This window comes from Peromyscus maniculatus, chromosome 1 (genome assembly GCF_049852395.1).
Source record: "Peromyscus maniculatus bairdii isolate BWxNUB_F1_BW_parent chromosome 1, HU_Pman_BW_mat_3.1, whole genome shotgun sequence".
Taxonomy (NCBI): Eukaryota; Metazoa; Chordata; class Mammalia; order Rodentia; family Cricetidae; genus Peromyscus; species Peromyscus maniculatus.
In genome coordinates, this window is record NC_134852.1 from 176,722,198 (window position 1) to 176,745,086 (window position 22,889).

At 43.7% G+C, this 22,889-nt stretch overlaps 1 protein-coding gene across 1 annotated transcript in view; it reads right to left on the reverse strand.

The window, feature by feature from the left end:
* Positions 1-22,889, reverse strand: part of Pgm5 (phosphoglucomutase 5) — a 174,437-nt gene that overhangs the window by 7,489 nt on the left and 144,059 nt on the right. The window contains exon 10 of the mRNA XM_006977640.4: positions 19,390-19,524. Within this exon, the coding sequence (XP_006977702.1) occupies positions 19,390-19,524 (135 nt within the window). The remainder of the gene's footprint in view (positions 1-19,389; positions 19,525-22,889) is intronic.

Sequence of the window (22,889 nt, forward strand, 5' to 3'; positions counted from 1 at the left end):
CAATTGGCTGTGCTGGGGGATGGTCTGTATGGTAAATGTGTTGCTCTGATTGGTCAATAAATAAAACCTGATTGACCGTGGCTAGGCAGGAAGTATAGGCAGGACTAACAGAGAGGAGACATAAAAGAACAGGAAGGCAGAAGGAGTCCCTGCCTGCAGTAGCTGCCAGGACAAGGAAGATGTAAAGTACTGGTAAGCCACGAGCCATGTGGCAAGGTATAGATTTATAGAAATGGACTAATTTAAGATATAAGAACAGTTAGCAAGAAGCCTGCCACAGCCATACAGTTTGTAAGCAATATAAGTCTCTGTGTTTACTTGGTTGGGTCTGAGTGGCTGTGGGACTGGCGGGTGAGAGATTTGTCCTGACTGTGGGCAAGGCAGGAAAACTCTAGCTACACCCTACCCTGTAGTCAGGGTTGTTAATAGGTGGCCGAGGGCCTCACTAAGTACACATGTAAAATTAAGAGTAGGGACTCCACACAAACACAGAACCTTCTCACTCTTGCCTAGGCAGATCTGGACACCAGAAAATAGCTCCTGGCTGGGGCTTAGCTCACAGGCAACACAACCGCCCCCAGCAAGGCAGGGCACTGAAATACTGGCTTTGTTTTCTTCTTCAGCAGTTTTTAGTTGTGGACACTGAGTACCAGCTATGACTCCAACACTGTTCTCAATCTGTGTACCAAACTGATCTTGATAATGGCTACTGATCTGAGCCTCTAAGTTGGGCTATTATTAGCAGAGATGACCCCTCATCCATAGGGAAGTTTCCCTTTTCTGAAAGGGGTGGGGAGGAGTTGTTTGTTTGTTTGTTTGCTGTTATTATTATTTTTTAGAGTTGTCTGAACGCCTGTACTGTAAAAGGGTTCTGTCTCGGGTATGGCATTTGAAATCTGCCCTTTAGAAAATGTGAACGGCTGTAACTCCAGTTCCAGGGGAATCCAACATCCCCTTATGTCCTCTGAGGGCAGTGCACACACATGGTGTACAGACATACATGCAGGCAAAACACCCACACACATAAACTAAAAGAATTGTAAACGGTTATAACCACAGAGAAGTTTATTGAATTTAATCTACTTGAATTATATGTGAAGTTGATGTCTGGACTCCTGAGCATAGCCTGAGTCGCATGCAAGCCTGCCCTCTGGCTCTCCTTAGCAGTACAGTTAGCAGCACATACTGCCTGCACCCGAGAGGTCTCAGCAGCACCCTTCTCTGAGTCTAAAGGATTCTCCTCTTCCTTTCAGAAGAATTTTGACCATAAATGAGTGCCACATTTTATCAAATGCAGCCTGTGTGTTTTTGACAGAAGCCTTTCACTCTACCCATAGTTAATTATTATATGTGTCTCTGGGTCATGTTTATGTCACTTGCTGAGGTATCTATATATGCCCATTAAGTTGGGTGTGTTAACTGATCTATATTAGCACTAATAGTATGTTTACTTGTTCTGATAATTACTCAAGTAGGGTTAAGAATACCCTAGGATTAGTAAGGATTCCCTTAGATCTTTTTTCTTATACTTTCTCCAGTCTTTTTGGTTTAGAGATTTACATTATATTTTTTGGGAGAAATCAAACCTAGTTTTCATTTTGAAGAGTCCCTCTTTATCTTTAGTAAGAGTTTGACCTTAAAGTCTACCTTTTCTGAAACAACGATTGCTGTTTTTGTTATTAGTTATGTGCATGTACACACACACACACACACACACACACACACACACAAACACACACACTTCTCAGTTTTAAAACCCTCAAATTCTGATTTTTGTTTCACATGGCCTTCACATTTCATCCCTTTAAAATCTCTTCTGTGGGGAACATAAGGACACAGCCCTGTCAAGGACCTCAACACCTCAGACCCACGCGAATGGCCAAACCTTTCCATGGGCAGGCTCAGAGGGATGGCAAAGCCCTCCTCTGGTCCAAGTGTGAATGTTGATGGTGTGTGCAGAAACTATCTGCCATAGCTTCCTTCTCAGGGATGACTACAGCCTGAGAGCGCTCCCTACAGCGGCCTCCTGCCCAGATTAGCTAAAGTGGCCTCCTTGTTGGGCTGTGTACTGTAACCCCACGTCCATTCATGTGTACACAGTAAACCTGCTTTCTTGATTCAGATGTGTAAAACCCGCTGAGGTCCTGGCCTGCTCCTGCAGTTACTGCTGCTGTCACCGTGAGCACAGTCCACCCAACTCCAGCTTTTCTGTCTGTGTGTCTGTCCTAGCTTCAGTCAGGTTTCCAGGACCAAACCATGCGGGACACCGTACTCTTTGTTTTTATTCCAGAATCCGTCTAGGATAATGTCCCCCTGCCCTGACACTAACTATCCTGGGGGACTTCTTCATGTGCCGGTCCTCTGGGGCACTACTTCCCTGCGTCGGTTGTTGGAGAAGCTCCTCCATTTTGCTTTCATTTTACAAGGTAGGTTCCACTACATCAGGAACTCTAGACTTTAGGTGGTTCGATTTCAGCCCTTTGATCTTCAATGTTGTTGCTAAAGCTAGTTGTCAATAAAACAATTACTTTTAAGACTTTCACTTTCTGTGATTCCAGTCTGGTGTATCTAGATATGAATTCATCATTAATTATATCTTCTGTTTTGCCATCTAGTTCTCTCTGACTGATAGCTTTCCAGGTTCCCTTCTCCTTTTGAGACTAATTGCTCATATAACTCTCGTGTCTCACACGCTCTCTCTCCTGTTCGCCCGCGCCCACCCCCACCCCCGCCCCCCGCTCTCCAGCTGTTATATCTAGTTTCTTCTCACATAGCTTAAGTTCACTAACAATCTCTTCCATTGTGGATGAAATGATTATGTTCTAATTTCAACTATGATTTTTAGTTCTTTAATTTTAACATCTTGCTTTTTTATTCTAAAGATTTGTGTGTTTTTCTTTATGTGTATGAGTGTTTTGTCTATGGGTTGCTGTGTATGCACCACAGGTGTTCCTGGTACCGGAAGAGCCCAAAAGAGGGTGTCAGACACCTTGGAACTGGAGTAATAGTTATGAGCCACTTTGTGTTTTCTAGAAACTGAACCTGGGTCCCCTGCAAAAGCAGCAAGCACTTTTTAACTGCAGGCCTGTCTCTCTAGCTCCCAACATCTTGATTTAAAAAATACTAGTTTTTAGTTATTTGCTGATGACTTTTTGTCCAGTGTTTGAATTCCATGAGTACAGCGAAAACAATTGCTTTATAGTCTGGCCAGATAAACTCCCCCACCTGCGGGTCTCTTCTGGCTGTATATAAGGTCTGCTGATTCTGATACACAGTGCTTTGTCTCTTTGGGTGACCTGCAGACTTTCACTGGGTGCTGTCCATCTTGTTTGAACAGAGGTTATAAACATACCATGAGGCATCAGATAATGTCAGCCTCCTTCATTTCCTTCTGGGAGACATCTGGGGGATCCAGCAGTTCTTGAACTTATGACTCTTTGATTCCCACCTTTATCATGGCTCCCTTTGTGTTATCACCCAGAACAGGGGTCGCCAGGAGGATCTCCTGCCTTTGGTGGGAACTCACTCACTTCTCCTTCAGCCACATGAAGCTGCCACAGGTCTGCCTCACTGGTGCCTCTTTGATTAATCCTTTTCATAGCGGGGTTTGTAATGGAGTAGGCTGTCCACCTGGACCCATCGCCTGTCACCTAGACCCTGTGTAGATAAGCAAATGTCCTAGACAGAAAAGGCCTTGTCTCATCTCCCAAACTCCATCTCCTTGTTTCTGTTACTGCCTCATAGGACTGGTGGTGATGGATGTCTCCAAAGTGATGCTTTTACAGGTGTCTTTCAGTTTGTTTTTGCTGTCTGATTTTCAGATAGTTTGAATTACACAGACTATTGCCACCAGCAGCTAGCAACCTTTCACACAAGGTTTGTTCTATTTAATAATTAAATAGAATTTAAATTAAAATATATATATGAAATTATATATTAATTATGTTCTAATTTCACAATTAAAAATATATATGAAAATCAAATACTTTGAAATTCTTTTAAAACCAGAAAATCTAGCAACCTCAATGCCATATATTAATATAACTGTCCCTCCAAATTCCCATCCCACTCTAATGTCTCAAACACTCCAGTCTACACTCAGGGCCTGTGCTGGTGGGGTTCTGAGTTTGTTACCATGGAAAGCAATAATGGAGCAGAGGCAATAAAATAATTCCATATGAGTGAGTGAGCAAGCATGGATTATACCTGGATAATTACACACCCAAAGATCTAGGACATTCTAATTTTTTTTCTCTTTTTCTGACATAGATTCTTGTTATGAAATTGAAGACCCTAGGGAAGGCTGACACATTATATGTGGAGCCCAGAAACCTTTAGAGGGAGGAAGGAACTGAGATCCCCATCACTGGCACTGGTCCCCATGATGTAAACTCTCAGCATGAACTACTCGGAACTGGCTGTGACTCAGGCACAAATCTGTAATCTACAACTGTCCCTATGTACCTGGCCTTCCCTCGGGATACATGACAGCCTGAAAAAGCACAGTGAGACAGTCCTTGATTCTTCTCTTGAAAGCATTCTTATTTATTCTTTGAGAATTTGTAAAAAATAAAAATATATATTTACTTTCCTGTCAAACGCCCCATTTCCATGGGCAGATAACTCAAAAGTTACAAGGTAATGGAAAAGTTCCAGGTAAATCAAAACACCACAATATCAAGGTCCTAAATATCTGCGTATAATAATATTAGGAGACAGGTATTTAGTATAGATAGACACAGACTAGGAGAGAAGAAATGGCAGAAGGTAAGTGCAGAAATATAAGAAAAATAAAGAGTGATTAGACCACAAAGTAATATTTGGATGTTACTGGGTAGGTCAATCATTTTCTCTGGAATGTAGTATGTATTTTAACTTATTACTGATACTTAAATTAGAAGACAAAGACAACCCAAACAGAAAACAGTATGCATTATTTTGCTAAATAAATATTTGTAAACAAAAAAAAAGGAAGGAAGGAAGGGAAGAAGGAAGGAAGGAAGGAAGGAAGACAAACTACTGCAAGAAGAATGGGCTGAACAGAGATACCCAAGCCTCATGTCTATGTTAGCAAGGAGGGTTCCCCCCAAGTGGAGCCCTGAGAATGTCTACTCTTTTCTCCTCACACCCTAGGAACTGCCAAGGCCTAGGCAAGGACCTTCACTGCTTCGAGATTGGAGGCCCAGCACCACCATGTCCTTTCAGGCCAACCCTTGGGAAGGTCACGCTGGACTGGTAACACTGCTTCTCTGGGGAAGAGTTAATAGACACTCTGTCCAGCCGCTCTCCCACAGCCTGCTTTACACAGCTGATATGCTTGTCCCCAGTACCTAGAGGACATTGCTTTCTAAGAGGGCTGGTCTCCTGGAAGAAAAAGGGTGTCAGAGTTAGATCTGACTTCTGCTAGTCTGGGATTGTGCTGCTGGAAGATGAGACCTGGGAACTCCCCTGGAGGGTGGGTTGGTGTTCAGTAATTCTATTCCAGACTGAAGGGTGCTCTGGGTACTCACTCCAGGGCATTTTTTCAGAGGTGGAGAAGCATCCCCATATCCTTGAGTGGCATGTAGTACACCACCATAGCTAAGACCATTGGCTTTGGGGCCAGAATCTGGATTCAAATAGCAGTTGTGCTACTTTTTTTTTTTTTGGGTTTTTTCGAGACAGGGTTTCTCTGTGTAGCTTTGCGCCTTTCCTGGAGCTCACTTGGTAGCCCAGGCTGGCCTCGAACTCACAGAGATCCGCCTGGCTCTGCCTCCCGAGTGCTGGGATTAAAGGCGTGCGCCACCAACGCCCGGCAGTTGTGCTACTTTTAAACCATATAGGTAATTTAGATTTTCACAGCCAAAGTTTTCTCATATGTAAAACATGGATGGTTCACATGAGCACCTGCGGCTGCCAGTGCCATTGGCATGCGGTAGGATTAAGGTATGGCATGCAAAAACCCATAACATTCGACACAGCAAACACATACTCTATGCCGATGAACACTGTTTTTGTTTTTCTTGAAGAAGGAAGCATATGTCCTGTAAGAGTAGGCAGAACCAAGAACACTTTTCATCTGCCCTGACGGGCTGACCTTTAGAAGGGAGACAGCAGACCTCCTCTTTCATCTCCCTTTATCAACATAATGAAGTTCATTTATCTTTTCGAATGAAAGATAAGATTTAAGAAGAGATCAAGCATGTGAGAGAGTTCTCAGTTCTTGGAATGAAAGCCACTTAGCTCTGCGGCATCCCTGGGCCAGTAAGGGGCCCAGCCTGCTTTCTGTTCCTTGCACTGATCCCTGCAATCAGGTGGAGGGAAAACCATCAGATTGTAGCTGGACCAGACAGTGATGACAACAGTGGGAATGGACGGTAACAGCCATTGGCCACGTGTTCCTTATGAGCATCTCAACTTCTTAGAGCAACGTCAAGGATAGCGATGTCAACTACTGCATAGCTCAACACTGCTTGAGCCGCAGAAGCGTAGAGAAAGGAAGAGTTCTACCATGGAGGCTGCTTGAGTCTCATAGAGCAGGCAGCTCAGCAGGGCACTCATTCATGCCACGGACCAAGGATGGAAAAGAACCCATCACAGCGAAGGAGTCTTCCTTGCACAGCCATTGGAGGGGTTCATGGATGGCCACTATACATTTGATGAGTGTGCTTAGTCATAGGAGCCTGGCTTTTTTTTTTTAAATATTCTGTGCCTTTAAGATCCAGCTGTCATACAAACTCAGTGTTTTAAATAATTGCCTTTTTTTCTGAGTAATTTGAGTTGTGCTAGACTGTCTACCAACAAATTTAGCAAGACATCCGTGTCTTGGAAAAATATCAAATTAGAAGTGTCTTCACTTCATCCAGGGCGTATTTTGAATCTCTCTGCTTAGCTAAGATAACTATGCAGAGAAAACAAGCTCACTTGTGGATTGACATTGAGGTAAGGTTCCCATAGAGACACAAAATGAAACTGATCTTGTTTCCCTTTTTGTGAATTGACCTAATCAGCAGGAAGAAATCTTCCCAGATGCTCAGGATTGTTTCTTCTTGGATTGTTTTCCACACTCTCGGTAACTTTCCAGGTGCAGGAAGGAAGGGCAGAGGCCGGTTACCCTGGTAACTACATGGTAGTTGGGTTGGCATTTGAAGATTGATCTGCTAGGCAGAGGCAGAAAAAAGGATCTCAAAGGTCATCTACAGAAGACTTTTCCAACTTTAAAGTACACGTGAGTCACCTGCGAGCTTGGGACAGTGCAGAATCTGCTAGGTATGTCTGAAAAGGGGCCACAGCCTGCAATTCTAAGCAGCAGCCTGCTGCCGTGGATCAAGGACCTATTGAGTAGGGAAGGTTCTATGAAGTTTGGTAACCATAAAAATATGCTTACTTTGTAATTCCTTATCAATTTTTACTTGTTAAAAGTGAATTTGTAATAACTGCCAATTCTGAACCCTGCTAATACGAACTATACAATATTAACACAAGTGTGAGTGACCGGCTTGATTCACCGATAGACGAACACCCACAGAGTCAGGAACAGTGTGACATGGACAGCTGTAGACTCTCAGGACTACATCATCAAAGTGTCTCAGCATTTGGGAACACCACACTAGCCATCCGGACTGTAGCTCCTGAAGATGTGCCTAAAAGCCAAGAACAGAAAGCGAGGACAGGCTCATGGCTTTGGGGGGATGTTGACTTTGGAAGTGAGTCTGGGAGTTCCCATTAAGGCATCTGTCCCTGGTGACCCTTCAAGGGAAGCTCGTTCCCACTAGTGTGGCTTGGGCAGCTGCTGAAGAAGCCTGTGTTCTAACAGTTCGGCACAGTTAGCATCCAGACTTTTCTTTCTCCGTCCCATTTAACCCTTTTCTTCTGGCATAAGTAAATTATTATTCACCTGCAAATCATGTGGAAGCAGCTGCTTAAAGTGAAAAGAAGAAGAGGTGGAACAAGAGGAGGAAGAAGGGGAGGAGGAGGGAGGAGGAGGGAGAGGAGGAGGAAGAAGAAACTTTCCAATAGGAAAACAAAACACTTGAAATTAGACTTCAGAAACCAAACATACTTTAAAACATTTTCATGTTTGGTTATAATCAAAAGCTAAGAAATTCAATCTCATTAGGCTAATTTTGCTGATTTTTATAAACTCTTGAAATTTATCTGGAGTCACAAGTACACATAAATGCTAGTGTAATTTTGCTTTTTAAAATAGTTGATTTATTTTTATTTTATAGGTATTAATATTTGCCTGAATGTGTATCTATGTACCACACACATGCAGTGCTTACAGAGGCCAGAAGAGGGATGGGGTCCCCTGGAACTAGAATTGTCATGTAGATGCTGAGAACTGAACACAGGTCCCCTGAAAGAGCAGCCTATGTTCCTAACCACTGAGCCATCTTTCCAGACCTGTAATTTTTACCTTCTATAAAATAAAATCTTTAGACAAATACATTTGGATACGTGCATCACTAATGTAACCTGAAACTGTGTGCGGCTGTCATGTTCAGAAGCTACAAGGCAAAGGCACTCATGGTACAGTCCTTGGTCTGAACCTGGCCTCCACTCATTTCCAGTATAGCCTATGAACTAAAAACAGTTTTTGTGCTATTAACTGATCTTTTAAAATTTATCCAAAGACATCGTGACTTGTTAAAATTTGAAATTCAAGTTTTGGTACCCATAAATGTAGTTCTCTTGGGATGCCAGCCTCACTGATTTATTCATGAAAACCTGTAACTGCTCTTGTAGCAGTCAAGAAGTCGCACACAGACCAGGTGACTAGCTTCTTGGGTTGAATCGTGCCCACCCACCCACCCACCTACCCCCAACATCCCTACATTGTAGTCCCAGCTGCTGGTACCACAGGATGCTACCTTATTTGGAGACAGATATCATTAAGTTAAAACAAGGTCACCAATTCCATCATGATGTATGCTATTAATTGAATTTTAAGTGTCTGCCAAAGGTCCTTTTGTTAAAATCTCAGTCTCCAGTCTGGGACACTATTAGGAAGTAGAGTCTAGTACAAGAAAGTTGGGACACCAGGCACTTGCCATTAAAAGGAATATTGTGACAATAGCTTCCTGGCCATCACGAGGGAAGCCATTTTGCTCTGCCACACATATCCCACCCTGATGTGCTGCCCCTACTGGAAGGCAGTAAGTGAACCAAGCATGGGCTAAAGCCTCCAGAACCATGAGGCGTATGTAAGTCTTTCTTCCTTCTGAGTTGATGGCCTCGGGCATTTTGTCACAGTGATGGAAAGCAGACATGACTGTTGTCCTTATACAAAGAGGGAATTTGGACAGAGAAACACGGAGGGGAGATAACGTCAGAGACAGAGAAGACAGCTGTGTTCACACCAAGAAGGGAGGTCTAGAACTGTTCCTCAAAGGCACTAGAGCAGTGGTTCTCAAGCTTCCTAATGCTGTGACCCTTTAATACAGTTCTTCATGTGTGGTGACTCCAACCATAAGACTGTTTCATCACTATTTCATAACTGTAATTTTGCTGTTGTTATAAATTGTAATGCAAATATCTGATATGCTGGATATCTGATATTCAACCCCTGTGAAAGGATCGTTGGACCCAAAGGGGGTTGTGATCTACAGGTTGAGAACCACCGTCCTTGAAAGAAACAAGCCTTTTGACCCCTGGACCTTGAACTTCTATCCAGGGTCAAGACATGGTGAATTCCTCCTCTTCAAGCCACCTGTCTACAGTGCTCTGTTATGCCAGCTCTTACAAACTAATGCTGCTAGCACAGCCCCCCTCCTCCACACCTCCCCAATTTACTAACAGGCGTTTCTGGAGGAAGCTTACTGGCGTCTGTTCTAGGAGACTCATTTTTCTGTTCAAGTAAACTTAACAAGCACATGCCTACTGGCCAGCAACAAATACTTCAAAAATTCTTCCTTTGGTGAACCCACCCTCTATCTCACACCCACTCGAGTGTTTATTGTGTTCATGTATCAGAAATGGCCCACAAATGGCACATTTTCTTGGCTAAATTGGATCACTGAACAAACCCAACTCCATACACCTTGCTCTGAGCCAGGAAGACATTGAATTTGCTCCACACTCTCTATGGATGTGGGGCTGCTCCTAAAAGATGGTGGCAAAGAGCTAGCAGAGACTCTGACGTTCATTTCAAACCCTTCCCCACAGCACAGTAGGAGAAGAATGCCGTGGCTCAGGGCCTGTCAGCTTCTCCTAGGAACCAGGTTTTTAGACACTGCCAGCTCCAAGGGAAGCTTCCCTAGACCCAGTTAGACACCAATGACAGGTTAATTCCGTTTTTAAAAAGTTAATAATTATCCAGAGAATCTTTTATCCTCATGTGAGCAGAATCTTGTCCACACTATTATTAATTTTAAAAAAAAGGGGGGGGATGAAACAATGATGAAACCTGGCATTTATTAAACAAATTCATGAGCCATGCATGGGGCAAACTTTTTACATGAAGAATCTGCTTTTCGGGTTATTATAAAAATCCCGTAAAAATCAAAGGCATCTGAATGTTGCAGTTAGAGTGCTCTGGTAAATGACTGATATTCAAACAAGCTCAGCTATGCAGTCTCATGGAACTGGGCAAGGGAAGTAACAGAGCTGAAAACCACACTCCTGACTCTGAAGCTTGACTGACCTCTGACCCAGAGACTATCAATCTGACACTAACTGTATGTAAAAGACAAGCAAACAAACAAACAAAAAATAGGCCCTTATCGGAGCATCTTCCCAAATATTAGCCACCTGAAGAATTGATTGGCTTTACCATTTTATCTCTGTATTCAGTCCATCTGGTTATTCTGGTACTTTGACATCCCAGGGTCTCACTGACATGGGAGAGGTGGCCCTCCCAGAAGTCTTAGAGGTATCCACCACCTGCAGGCCAGTGGCTCCCTTCATTAGAGGTCCATTCTTAGGCCACTATTTTCCTGCCCTGCATATACAGGCAAAGCCATACACAAGGCAGTTAGGGCCAGGCCCTGTGCTCTGGAATAGAACCTCCTGGAATTATCCAAACCGACTAGTCCTAAACTTGCTTGCCTGGCCCGGCCTACTTTTATCACAGAAAACTAATGGAGGCTTCAGCCCAAGGTTTCCCCTTGCCTCTTCTGCCTCCCAGCTGCCCCCTTATACACTCTGCGTGATCTGGGGGGGGGGCAGGTGTGCCCCCTCTTCTTCAAGACTGTAATAAATCATTTTGTCACTGGCAGTTATCTCCTGATTTGCTGGCCCTTCCACATCTGACAATAATGGAACCATTACTTTAAGCCACTCTCATGGTCTCATCTAACTTACAGGGCTTACACAGGTCCCAGCTAGCCATGCAGGGCCTCCCATGACAATTTGTACAGCGGATGTGTTCTGAAATGGGCCCCTCCCCTCACACGACTTGAAACCAGAACTTCATTACCCCCACCTTTCCTTTCCTCCTTCCCAAGACCTAGTATTCTGCCATCAAAATACCCCCGCCCCCACCCCGAGGTTCCCTTAGGCCCCAGCATTACTGAGAAGCAAAGTCAAGGACAAGGGACTCCCCTGTTGAGCGTCTTGCATAGGATTTCTCAATACCACACTAGGATGGCAAACTTAAACCCAGCCAAGAGTCTAAGGAGAGCTGAGCCAGCTGACCTCCTCTCTGACAGTGGAGGCCATCTCCCAGGCTGGTGCATGGCTCTGGTGAAGCCTGGCAGTGCCCTCTCCAGGTGCTAGTTGAATACACTGAGTCTGGAGCTTTCTGCCAAAGGTCTCAGCCTCTGCCCAGGTTCCCTGCTAGCATTCATGTGCTGTGACACACTCCTGCTGCTGAGCAAAGGCAATGATTTACTAGCCACACCAAAAGGCTTCTACTTCAAAGATTCTACTGAATCACCACCAGCCATGAGACTTGTGTGGCTTTCTATGAAAAGGCTCTAAAGTGTTGTGTTGTGTAGCAGGGCTGGAACAGACATGACACTAGAAAAGCCAGATGGTGCTGGTCACAGCTTGTCAAACCCATTCATCTGGCGAGAGGAGTTGGACTAGTGACCTTCTGTACTTGGATGACCAGCACAAATTCATTCATGCTTTCTTCTGAGGCCGAGTAAACAGGATCCAGCAAGACTGGATGATGTGTAGACAGAAACAGTGCGGGGTGAACCAATGGCTGTTTAAACAGGTGCTTTGCACACAGCAATGCTGAGGCTCAACAGAGACCTGGTAAGAGCTGAAACTGTCTTTAATTTTGGAGAGTCAGTAGAGCATCGGAAGGAACGGAACTCGAAAGTGATGTTCCCTTACACTCATTTCATTGTTCTTGTTTTGACCTGTGAGTGTTACATGAGAATGGCACATCTCATTTTGTTAACCTTTGGGGTTTCTAAACCTTAAGCTAAACCCTACCTGAAGCTAAGGTCAATGTTCTGTTCTTAAGGCCGCTCGGTTTTCTTGGACAGGTTGTCAACTTGAGACTCTGTCATAAGACTTGGAGAGTCTCTTCTGTTTATACTGCTCTAAAGGAGATGTGACCTGGGCTCTGCCTGTAGGATTAACACGAGGGATATGCACAGGCAGTTGTCTATTTCTCACAAGTTCTAGACAGAGGACAGTGTGGGTAGACAGGGCTATCACACACTCAGTGCCTTGAAGAGAGTTCTGATCACAAAGGTTGGTTGAGGAAAAGGCCTGTTGTCATCAAAACCCTAATCAGTGCTGGTGTGTGACACCCTTCGAAATGTCTGCCAAACTCCCAGCTCAGAGGAGGCTTTCACCTGTCATCAGATTCCCAGCCATCCAAGGAGGCTTCTCAGCTCCAGGGAAATAACAGAAACGGCTGAGTTTGGGGTCCAGATCTCAATATCAAGGCCAGAAAAGGGAGGACTGTGGGTCTGGTGGTTCTTTTGACTTTGTTTTGGTTTTCCTCAGCAAGTAATTCTACTAAGCCAGTAGAAATATAAGAAAACCTGTACAACAGGGCCAGAGATGGCTCTGTGGGTTAAGACCTGGCTGGGCAAATGCAAGAACCTAAGTTCAGATTTCCAGTACCCACCTCCCACACTGACCACACACATGCATGGGAGCAAGTACAGAGTGGGAGGGAGGGGGGAGGGATGGAGGGAGAGGGAGGGAGAAAGAGAGGGAGAAACAAGACAGTAACAACAAAAACAAGAAAACTATATAACTTTTTATTTGTTTAAAGATTAATTCTGCTCCAAGTGGCAGAGTTGTGAAAGACAGTCAGTTTCTTTCTGCACCACTAGAGGGAAATCTAACCCACCCTCTAGAATGTGATATATTCTCTCTCTCTCTCTCTCTCTCTCTCTCTCTCTCTCTCTCTCTCTCTCTCTCTCTCTCTCCTCCTCCTCCTCCTCCTCCTCCTCCTCCTCCTCCTCCCTTCCTCCCTCCTTCCCTCTAAGCAGAATTGGCATTTTAAGGCTGAAAAAATACATTGAGACATTATCTTATTCAATCCTCTGCATTCTTGCCCACATTTTAAAATTATTATTTGAATCGACACGATTATAGAGACTTCTGGAAAAGCACAAACCAGCCATCCCAGCAGGGCTAGTGGAGACATCACTGTTGGGAAATGGTCCTGACAGCGGATCTGAATCTCTCCTCCTTCAGCTCGAGCTTATTTCCATTTCCTCAAATTACATATTCATTAGCTATGGCCAACAGCTGGTCATCTTTCACCACCTCATATTATTTTTACATCTCTGAAGATGTCTGGGTCATCCATCTCTTCCAAGGAAAAGAGCCAACTCTGTAACTCAGCCATGGAGTCTATAACACAGCTCTTTCACCACGTGTTTCTTCTCTAAACTCTGCCTGACTTCTCCCTCCTGCTCTGTGCCACATGACAGCAACACATACTAAATTCTGAGGAGAAAAGGAAAATGAAGTATTTCCTCATGGATTTCTTCAAACATGTGTCCGTTAAAACATTCCTATGCAGATTTTCTGTCTAGATAACAAAATAGTGTTTTACTATATGTTTATCATATGACTCGAAAATCATGCTCTCTCTCTCTCTCTCACACACACACACACAGAGGCATATAAACACATATGCATAAACATTCATATACACACATGTTTTCATTGTATCATGAAAGTGGACTGGCTAAGTAATGCGTATTTGTGTTATGTTGAAGTCTGGTATGTTTCCAACTCTCACATCATAAATACCTCAATTTCTAATTCTATTCTTCAAGGTTTTGACTAATAATTTCAGGCTCTTTATTAGCTATAAAACACAACCAGTATGTATTGAGAACATTATGCTTTCAATAATGTTGTAAAAAGCTACTCATTGCTAATAAAAATAAAGGGGAGAAAACTTACCATTTACCCATGTCTGATATGGTAAAAACCATATTTGGTTTTGTTCCTGTTTCCTGACATAGACCTAACTCTTTTGGGACTTCCTGGGTGATGAGTGTCTGTGTTGATTATATTCCAACCATACCCAACTTCATACTCACAAGGTGTCTTCAGGCTGGGTGATGTCTGACAAGGACACACCCATGTGGTTAGGCAGTTTGAACTTGTGGTGACTCTCTGACCCCAAGGTGAGTTCAACAACTAAGGACAATGGCTTTATCAATCAAATGTGAGTAATGGAGGCTCCATAAAAACCCCTGAAGAGGGCTGGGAGAACTCATGGGAAGGTGCACACAAAGAAGTATTGCGTCGGGGTGGAGGGGTGTTGGAGGGGTACAGAAACTCCTCACTCACCCCCCATAGTTGGCCTTGCATATTTCTTCCTTGGCCATCCATGAGCTGAATTTTCTGGAACAAACAAGTAAAGTCAAGTGGAGCCCTTTCCTGAGGTCAGGCAATGGAGTTGAATTGAATTTTACTGAGTTCTTGGAACCCAATTGATGTTGGAGGCTCAAAGAATAAATAAATGTGGAAAGATAAACCTCGTAACTGCTGAGCCATCCCTCTAGCCCTAAAAGGCAAGTCTTTTAATAACAAAATTGAACTAAACTTCCAGACACAGCATTGAACTCAAGCTCAGGTGAGAAATACCCGCCCCTTTGGACTCAACCATTAGTGTGGAATATTCCTTTATACTGTGTAAATATGCGTCACTGTGATTGGATTAATAAAGAAGCTGACTGGCCAATAGCTGGACAGGTAGAGGTCAGGTGGGACTTGCAGAAAAAGAGAGCACAAAGAAAAAGAGGAGTCTCTCAGAATCTTGGTGAGATGCAGAAAGAAGCAAGATGAACATGCCATGTTGAAAGAAGGTACACCTACGTGGCAGAGGGTAGATAAGAAATGTGGGTTAATGTAAAATGTAAGAGTTAGCTAGTAACCAGCTTGAGCTATCAGCTGAGCATTTCTAATTAATAATAAGTCTCTGAATGGTTATTTGGGAGTGGCTGCCAAGATACAGAGAAACTCCACCCACACATTAGTCTGATTGGAAGTCTTTCTTAAAACAATACCAATGCAGAAATGACCTGTTCCATGGATCAGAACAACTCCCTATCTCAGTTTTCTCTTTTGTAAAACTAATGACAATCCCAGCCTGGGGGCAGTGAAATGAGGGATAACAGGGTATATGGATTATGTAGAATTGAGCCTGGCACATTACAGCTACATTAAAAACCAGCATTAGAAGCATCTCAACAAATCACAAGTTCTACATCAGGCCAACTGAATCTCTGCACATGGGCCTGCTGTGGATGTTTCTATAGATCTCGCCAAGTGGTTTAGATGATAGTCTGGACTGAACATCGATGATCTGACTCTTCACTCCTTTCCTCTTCCTCAGAAGTCTCCATCTAAGAAGCCATACAGTTCTACACCAGGATGGAAGCAAGTAGCTGGAGTAAACACACGGCCAGCTGATAGGGGCCAATCGCAATGTATTAGTAGATACCTCCACTCTCAAAAGCGCCCTGACCGATACATTCTCTCTGTAGACAACAAAATGGCTCTATATTGTCTCTTTCTGAACTATAAATTACTGTAAGAACTGTTGGAACAAAATGGCCATGGGCTTGGGTTTATCTGACATGTGAATTAAATATAAAAAGACTCCTGGTGCTTTAGGCATTCATCTGCTAGATGCAGCTTATCAAAAAGACATCGCTTAATCAGTTTCAAGGAAGGTTCAAGAGTATTGGCTCCTTCCCAAGATTGGAGCGGGCTGGGGTGTGGTTACATCTTGATTAGTCCCAAGCTGACCTTCATTCTCTGATAACCTAGCCCTTAATAAAACGTTCTTCCTTTTCCCTTCAACTGTCTTTTGTACATTAGCCACTCCACCCACGGGCTCCTCTGGACAGGGGACTAGAGTGAACATAATGTTAACTGAGCAATCCTTTTGAGAAGCGGTATGGAAAGACTATGGAAACAACCTGCCATTTCCAGTTACCTGTGAATTTAATCCATTTTGGCTTGACCCTTTCTACAAATTCCCACCAGCTGGCCTGAGAGCTCACTGGGGTCCTGCTCGCCAGTAACACTGAAGTAACTATGTTTGAAAACCATGTGAATTTTCAGCATCTGCCTTTGGGGAGGCTTTCTTCCCTCATATACCAAGGACCAAAGCTGTGCAAATACCTTCAGTCCTGGGGCCTTCTCTATGTCCTTCCTCCACTCACCACCGACCCACAGGGGGAGTATGGAGAGAATATTTGAAAACAGTTTGTGTCAGTAATGACTTGACATCAACTTAAAACAAATGACATGACCGCCTCTACAAAGCGATACAGCCGACACTCTGGCTGTAGGGGTCAAGAGCAGCATGGGTGTAGGTCATGGGGTTTCCTGGTGGAATCACTAAGCTAATTGGAACACTTCCTCCTCAAAGTAATGAGTCTAAATGTCTAATACTTCCTCATGTGCTTTAAACATCTGAGAAAGAAACAATCCACATGCAAAATGAAATAGCCAGAAACCAGTATGGTATTTGAAGAGAACTCTGTCCTCATGCAAAATAACTAGTATGTAGATGACTACAGCATTGGGCCAGTGTGTGTGTGTGTGTGTGTGTGTGTGTGTGTGTGTGTGGTGTGATGTGTGGTGTGTGTGTGTGTGTGTGTGTGTGTGTGTGTGGTGTGGTGTGATGTGTGGTGTGTGTGTGGTGTGATGTGATGTGTGGTGTGGTGTGTGTGTGTGTGTGTGTGTGTGGTGTGATGTGATGTGTGGTGTGGTGTGTGTGTGTGTGTGTGGTGTTTGGTGTGGGGGGTATGTGTGTGTTTGTGATGTGTGTGGTGTGTGTGTGTGGTATGTATGTGTGTGGTGTGTGTATGTGGTGTGTGTGTGTGGTTTGTGTGGGGGGTGTTGTGTGTGGTGTGTGTGTGTGTATGTAGTGTGTACGTATGTTCTCTGCAATCTGGGTGATAAAACCGAAGTAGAATCTAAGGAAGTACAAACCAGTCTTTGCCTGCTGGCCGCTTGTCAGTGGGGACCGGGCAGCTCCAGGGTCCCTCTTTATCTCTGTTAGTGGCCAACCAAAGCTTTGTCTTGTGGTTCTTAGAAGGAAAAAACAGTTTGTGCCAGAAAGCAACATTTCTTAAAAGACTTAGGGCCACCAATGGAAGGACCCAGATGGAGCTCAGCAGTGATTAATGCAGGTAAGCTAGCTGAGCCTCCCTCCCCTCCCCCTTCCTCCCTTCCTCTCTCCTCTTCTTCCTCCCCCATCTCCTCCCCTTTCTTATGGGGTTAGAATTCTTTTACATTTTGACTATTATATCATGATCCCAATGTTTTATGCAATAGGGCTCCAGTTAGTGAGCTGATGATATGTGCTATTTTAATCAGGAATTCTATTTTAATACAGAACTTTTAACTAGATCATGTACTAAAATAAATGTACTGAGCCCTGTCCAGCTGGGTCTAGGGAAAGACTCTTACTTGGGTTAGAGAAGGAGAAAAACGACTGAGATCCTAAGAGAAACTGTAAAGAATGGATTCCTCAGCCATTCAAACTGGCGAACTAGTCCACCCACAGGGTGGAAAATGTGCAGTAATGGGGGCTAAAACAAGCACTATTTATGTTTTCTTTACCCACACAACCATCTAAAAGCAGGCCTGTGGAGAATTTTTGGCCTCAAGGAAAACCTTTATCAAAAGCGTCACTTGCTTCATGGACCACCTCAGAGACGCATTTGTGTACAGAAGGCCTAAGGGCCTGGATGAAGCCCAGCAAGGCAGGTAAATAAAAACAAGCAAGTATCTTAACTACTTTTCCTGTGCAAATAGGGAAGAGAATGCTAAGAAAAAAACAGTCTCAAGTCAGAGTGACTCAGAGCTGGGGAGGCCAGGAATCCCATCCCTCACCCAGTGCGGAGCTCCTGCCTTTCATCTCGGGCCTCGACGTGAGACACAGAAGACAGTTTTATTCGGAAAGAGAATGTAAGTTCTTGCGTGGCTGGGGACTATCTCGGGTGAAGTGTGCTCACTAACAAGTTATTTTGGCAGAGCCTGGCCCTCCCTGCGCGGAGAGCTCATAATCCTGAGAGGAAAGGCTAAGACTACAAGCTGGTCCCGGACACTGTCTACTCATGCCCTGGTGACCCTGCGAATGGCTCTCGGGCCTCTACTTCCCCGTGTGGGATGATTTTGTTCTGACAGACCTTTGACTTATGGGAGCAGGTGGAAGAATCCACAATATGTGATGACCAGGTTCTTTGGGATTCTCAAAAAAAAAAAAAAAAGACAGCATGAACAAACTAAACTACCTAGAGAGAAAGGGATGGCCCCGGTGACAGATTAGAGCCAGAAATTCTAAATAACTGTACAACGAGAAATAGCCTGGATTTCTGCCCCTCCGCTTTTCCAAACAGAAGCATGGCTAATGTTTTAGCCCAGGGAGGCACCCAAAGCACCAGATCAAAAGAAAGACCAAGGAGGCAAGAGCACCTGGCAGTGTGGCATGATGCGCTCAATGATGGAATGGGTCTTTTCTGATTGGTCAGTCTGTCTGCCATGTCAGTAAATGCTGAAGTGCGGTGGTTTATGGGTAAAGTATTTGTGAGTGCTTCCTCAGTCTGAGAGAGGAACCCCAGGGCGGTATTTGTACAGTTACCTCAATATCATGCTCCAATCCAGGGTTTTCCTAATACCTAAAGGTTAATCGTTTACATTGGCACAATCAAGGGTTTGAAAATTTTGACTTTAACTTTCTTATGTATACAATATTCCTGTTCTTATTAGAACCCACATTCAGCCACAGGACACTGAAGAGAGGTGAGTTATTTGGGAAATCCTGGCCTGAAATCATCCCAGATCTTGGAGAGAAGTTCTTCTGCTTCAAACACTTCCATGAATGAAGTAAATTTGCTTGAGGTCGCACACAACTTACCTCCCACTGAAGCTATCATTATGTCTTGTCATGAAAGGCCCATGGGAGCTCTAAAAGGCAAGACACACAGTGCCAAGAGCAGAGCTCTGATGGTGTACCTGTGGTTCCTGGTCGTGACCGCTGGGATCCCTCTCGTAGCTCTCTGCATACAGTCTGATGGTAGCCCGCACACCACTGGAGGAACTGAGCCGGAAGATGAGCCGTGATGCATCCGAGAAAATGATCCTCAGGCCCTGAGACCAAGAACATCCCAAACAGCTCACTGAACAAGTGAATACACAGGCCACGATAACCAATACATACCACAGAAATCAGAAGAGCTCTATACACCAAAGCCCATCAGGGCCATGCCAATTTATAGTTGGTCCTGTGTCCTCACTCAAGCACAACACTGTGGTGAACCCAAAGGCTACTTGAGGTTATTCATTTGTTTCTCGATTCTATTTCTGGTGCTAATGTGGGCAGATGTTGAAGAGACAAACTACGATCACATGTTCAGATTGTCTTGGTCTAGTGATGTGAGAACTGGAAAAACAGTAGAGACAGCTGGAATAGAATACCATTTAATAAATGTTCTCAAATCCATGGTGGAACCCTTATAAATCTGAACTTAATAGGCATGAAGCAAATTATCTACTGTAATAAGAAACACTTGCCGGGCGGTGGTGGCACATACCTTTAATGCCAGCACTCGGGAAGCAGAGGCAGGCAGATCTCTGTGAGTTCAAGGCCAGCCTGGGCTACAAAGTGTGTTCTAAAAAAGGCTCCAAAGCTACATAGAGGAACCCTGTCTCAAAAAACCAAAAAGAAAAGAAAAGAAAGAAAGACTCTGTTTCCTCCTTCCCCACCCCACTCCTATTTCTTAGACTGAGTCTTGTCATATCAGCCAAGCTGGTCCTGAACTCAAGACCCTGTCCCCACCTTACAAGAGCAGTATTACATGTGTGCACATGCCGAGTAGCTGCTCCTCATTTTAAGGTTCAAATTTCCCCATACACTGTTAGGCTTAGCTTCACCCCTTTCCCATTATCATTGTGGTAGAACCCCACAGTGAAGTGCTCAGGGCTGCCTCTTCATCCAGGCTGGGAGTGTTGCTGAGAACAACTCATCGTCTTAGGTGACCATTTCTTTCTTACCTAGAAATGCTGGGCACCAGCTTGGGGTCAGGACAGAGCTGTGGCCAGGTGAATGAAAGGCTACCCAATATTAAATTTGTTTTTAGCTTAAAAAACCTCTATTCTATGTACTTTTTTTCTCATTGGTGACAGGGATAGTCAATATATGACCATACTTTTATGGCCATGAGATCATATTCAGACCACCAATGGAAATATGTTCTAAGGCAGCTAACAAAGTCTGATCAGTACAGCATTAGTGAGTAAAAAGGACGTAACAGAGTGTCTGCCAGTCACCACTTCCTAAAAAGTAGATGTCTTAGGTGACCTCGATGTCAGACATTTTCCCTAAGTAATTTATCATGGCAATGGCCCTGGCATCCAGTCCTGCTGGCTATGAACTGGCATTACCAAACTCACACCTTACCTGCTATGTACATCTGACTGCAAGTTCCTTACCCCATCCCAGACCTGACCACGGCTGATACAGGAGGGCATCTGATCCCATATACATGGTTTTCTACTTTTTAAAGTTTTGTCTCAATCCTCAAACACAACACTTTTGTTTCTTTTAGAGTTGTTCAACACAGACCAATGGAAATCAGCTCCCTTATTGGCAACCAAGTACTAGTTTTTACTCCTTGGGTTCACATATGAAAGTGGTCCTATGGAATAAGCACTAGGCTATGTCCTAGGTATATGAAGGTAAAGATACAATGTTTGCCCTTCATAAACCTGGGGTCATCTATTACAATCATCAAAACCTCATTTCTTGGCTAGCTACCCTTTGCCACCAGAGAGCTGAAAAGTCAACAAATCCCAAATGGAGTAAAGGAACTGAACAGTGAACATGGAACAAAGAAATACATTTCCTACTGTCCAGAAAATGCCTGCTGCAAAATGCTGTCCAAACCAATCCCAGAGCCCTGAAAGTCCCACAGATATGCTCACAGTTACGTTTTCACAGATGCTTTCAAAATTGTTATTGATATTGAAGCCTACATTCTCATTGTCACAATATGAGACACACCAGAACATACATACCTCATCACTCCCAGGACTATGTATGGCTTGTCTACAGGTTGATTAAAGCAATTCTAAGGCTAAGGTACTTAACACACCTCTCTTTGCAAGTGTCAAATAACTTGGGAGATACTTTTTCTGGTCCTTTCACAGACTCAAGTCTTTGAGACAGATTCCATCACACAATGAACCTCCTGGGTCTGTTTGTGGCCAGTGGGAGGTATGTAAGACTTCAGGTCATATTGACTCATCAATTTCTAATAAGTTCATAACTAAGCCTTTACAAATGAAATCACACTTCCCCATTGGTAATACTGCATGCTACCCACATAGAAGAGCATTAGTAATTAGTAGGAAGGAAGAGAGTTTGAACTTGAAGAGATGATATCCAAGTGAATGGCACACACCTGCCTACTGAGAATAGTTTACCATCATCTCTCTTTCCTAGAATGCCAACCATAAGATCTTAATTGAGAACCAAGGTTGTTTGAGAAGCCATTACAGGCAAACAACATCGCAATTCTCTTCTCCGCATGGAATGCATGACTTTTCAGACAGACCCTCCCCCCCTTCTACATTACAATGTCATGTCCATGGGTAAGGTTAATATTCATTATTGATTTGACTTCAGTTAGAGTTATCTAAGAGACACACTTCTGAGTGCATCTGGAAGAGTGTTTCCAGAGATGATTCTCCAAGGAGGAAGACCTGCTCCACATGTGGGGGCACACCATCCTATGACTTGGATCACAACTAACTAAAATGGGGAAAAGGAGAAAGACATCAAAGCACCAGCATTCCCCAGAAAGTGGCTTTGCATGCCTACTGCCATGCTTTCTCTGCCATGGCAGACTGTTGCTATAGCAACTGTGACACAAAATTAACCCTCCTCCTCTTCAGTCACTTCTTCACAGGTCTTTGGTCTTGGAGACCAGAAACAGAACTAATACACCATGTCTGGTGAGTACTATTTCTACATGTGAAGAGTTATATTGGATGTCTTTGAGATCTGCATGAGCATAATGACTTTACAGTTCATACATGAGCCATGTTCTTTTCGGCATGAATCATTATTAATATGAATAAAACCAGTAAGGCCAAATTCACTATTGAATAAGACTTGCCAAGCTTCTTGCCATTCCTTCATTTCACCAAAACCAAACAACAATAATATGCTTTTCCTTTGTTTTCATTGGTGTTTTTTAGGGTTTTCAGAGGTTGGCAACAGATTGCCTGTAGGTGAAATCTGTCAGACCCTCTGTTTTTGCTTTGGTTTTTAATCAGGTTTTATTGGGACACAACCATGCCTCTTCAGTTAGGGATTGCCTACAGCTATTTCTGCCCTGTAGTTTTAGAAACTCATAATTGTGGCAGAGATCATCTAGTGCATCAGGTCTAAAATATTTATTATATAGTTCTCTACAGAAGTGTTTGCTGGCCTCGGGTATAAATGATTACAT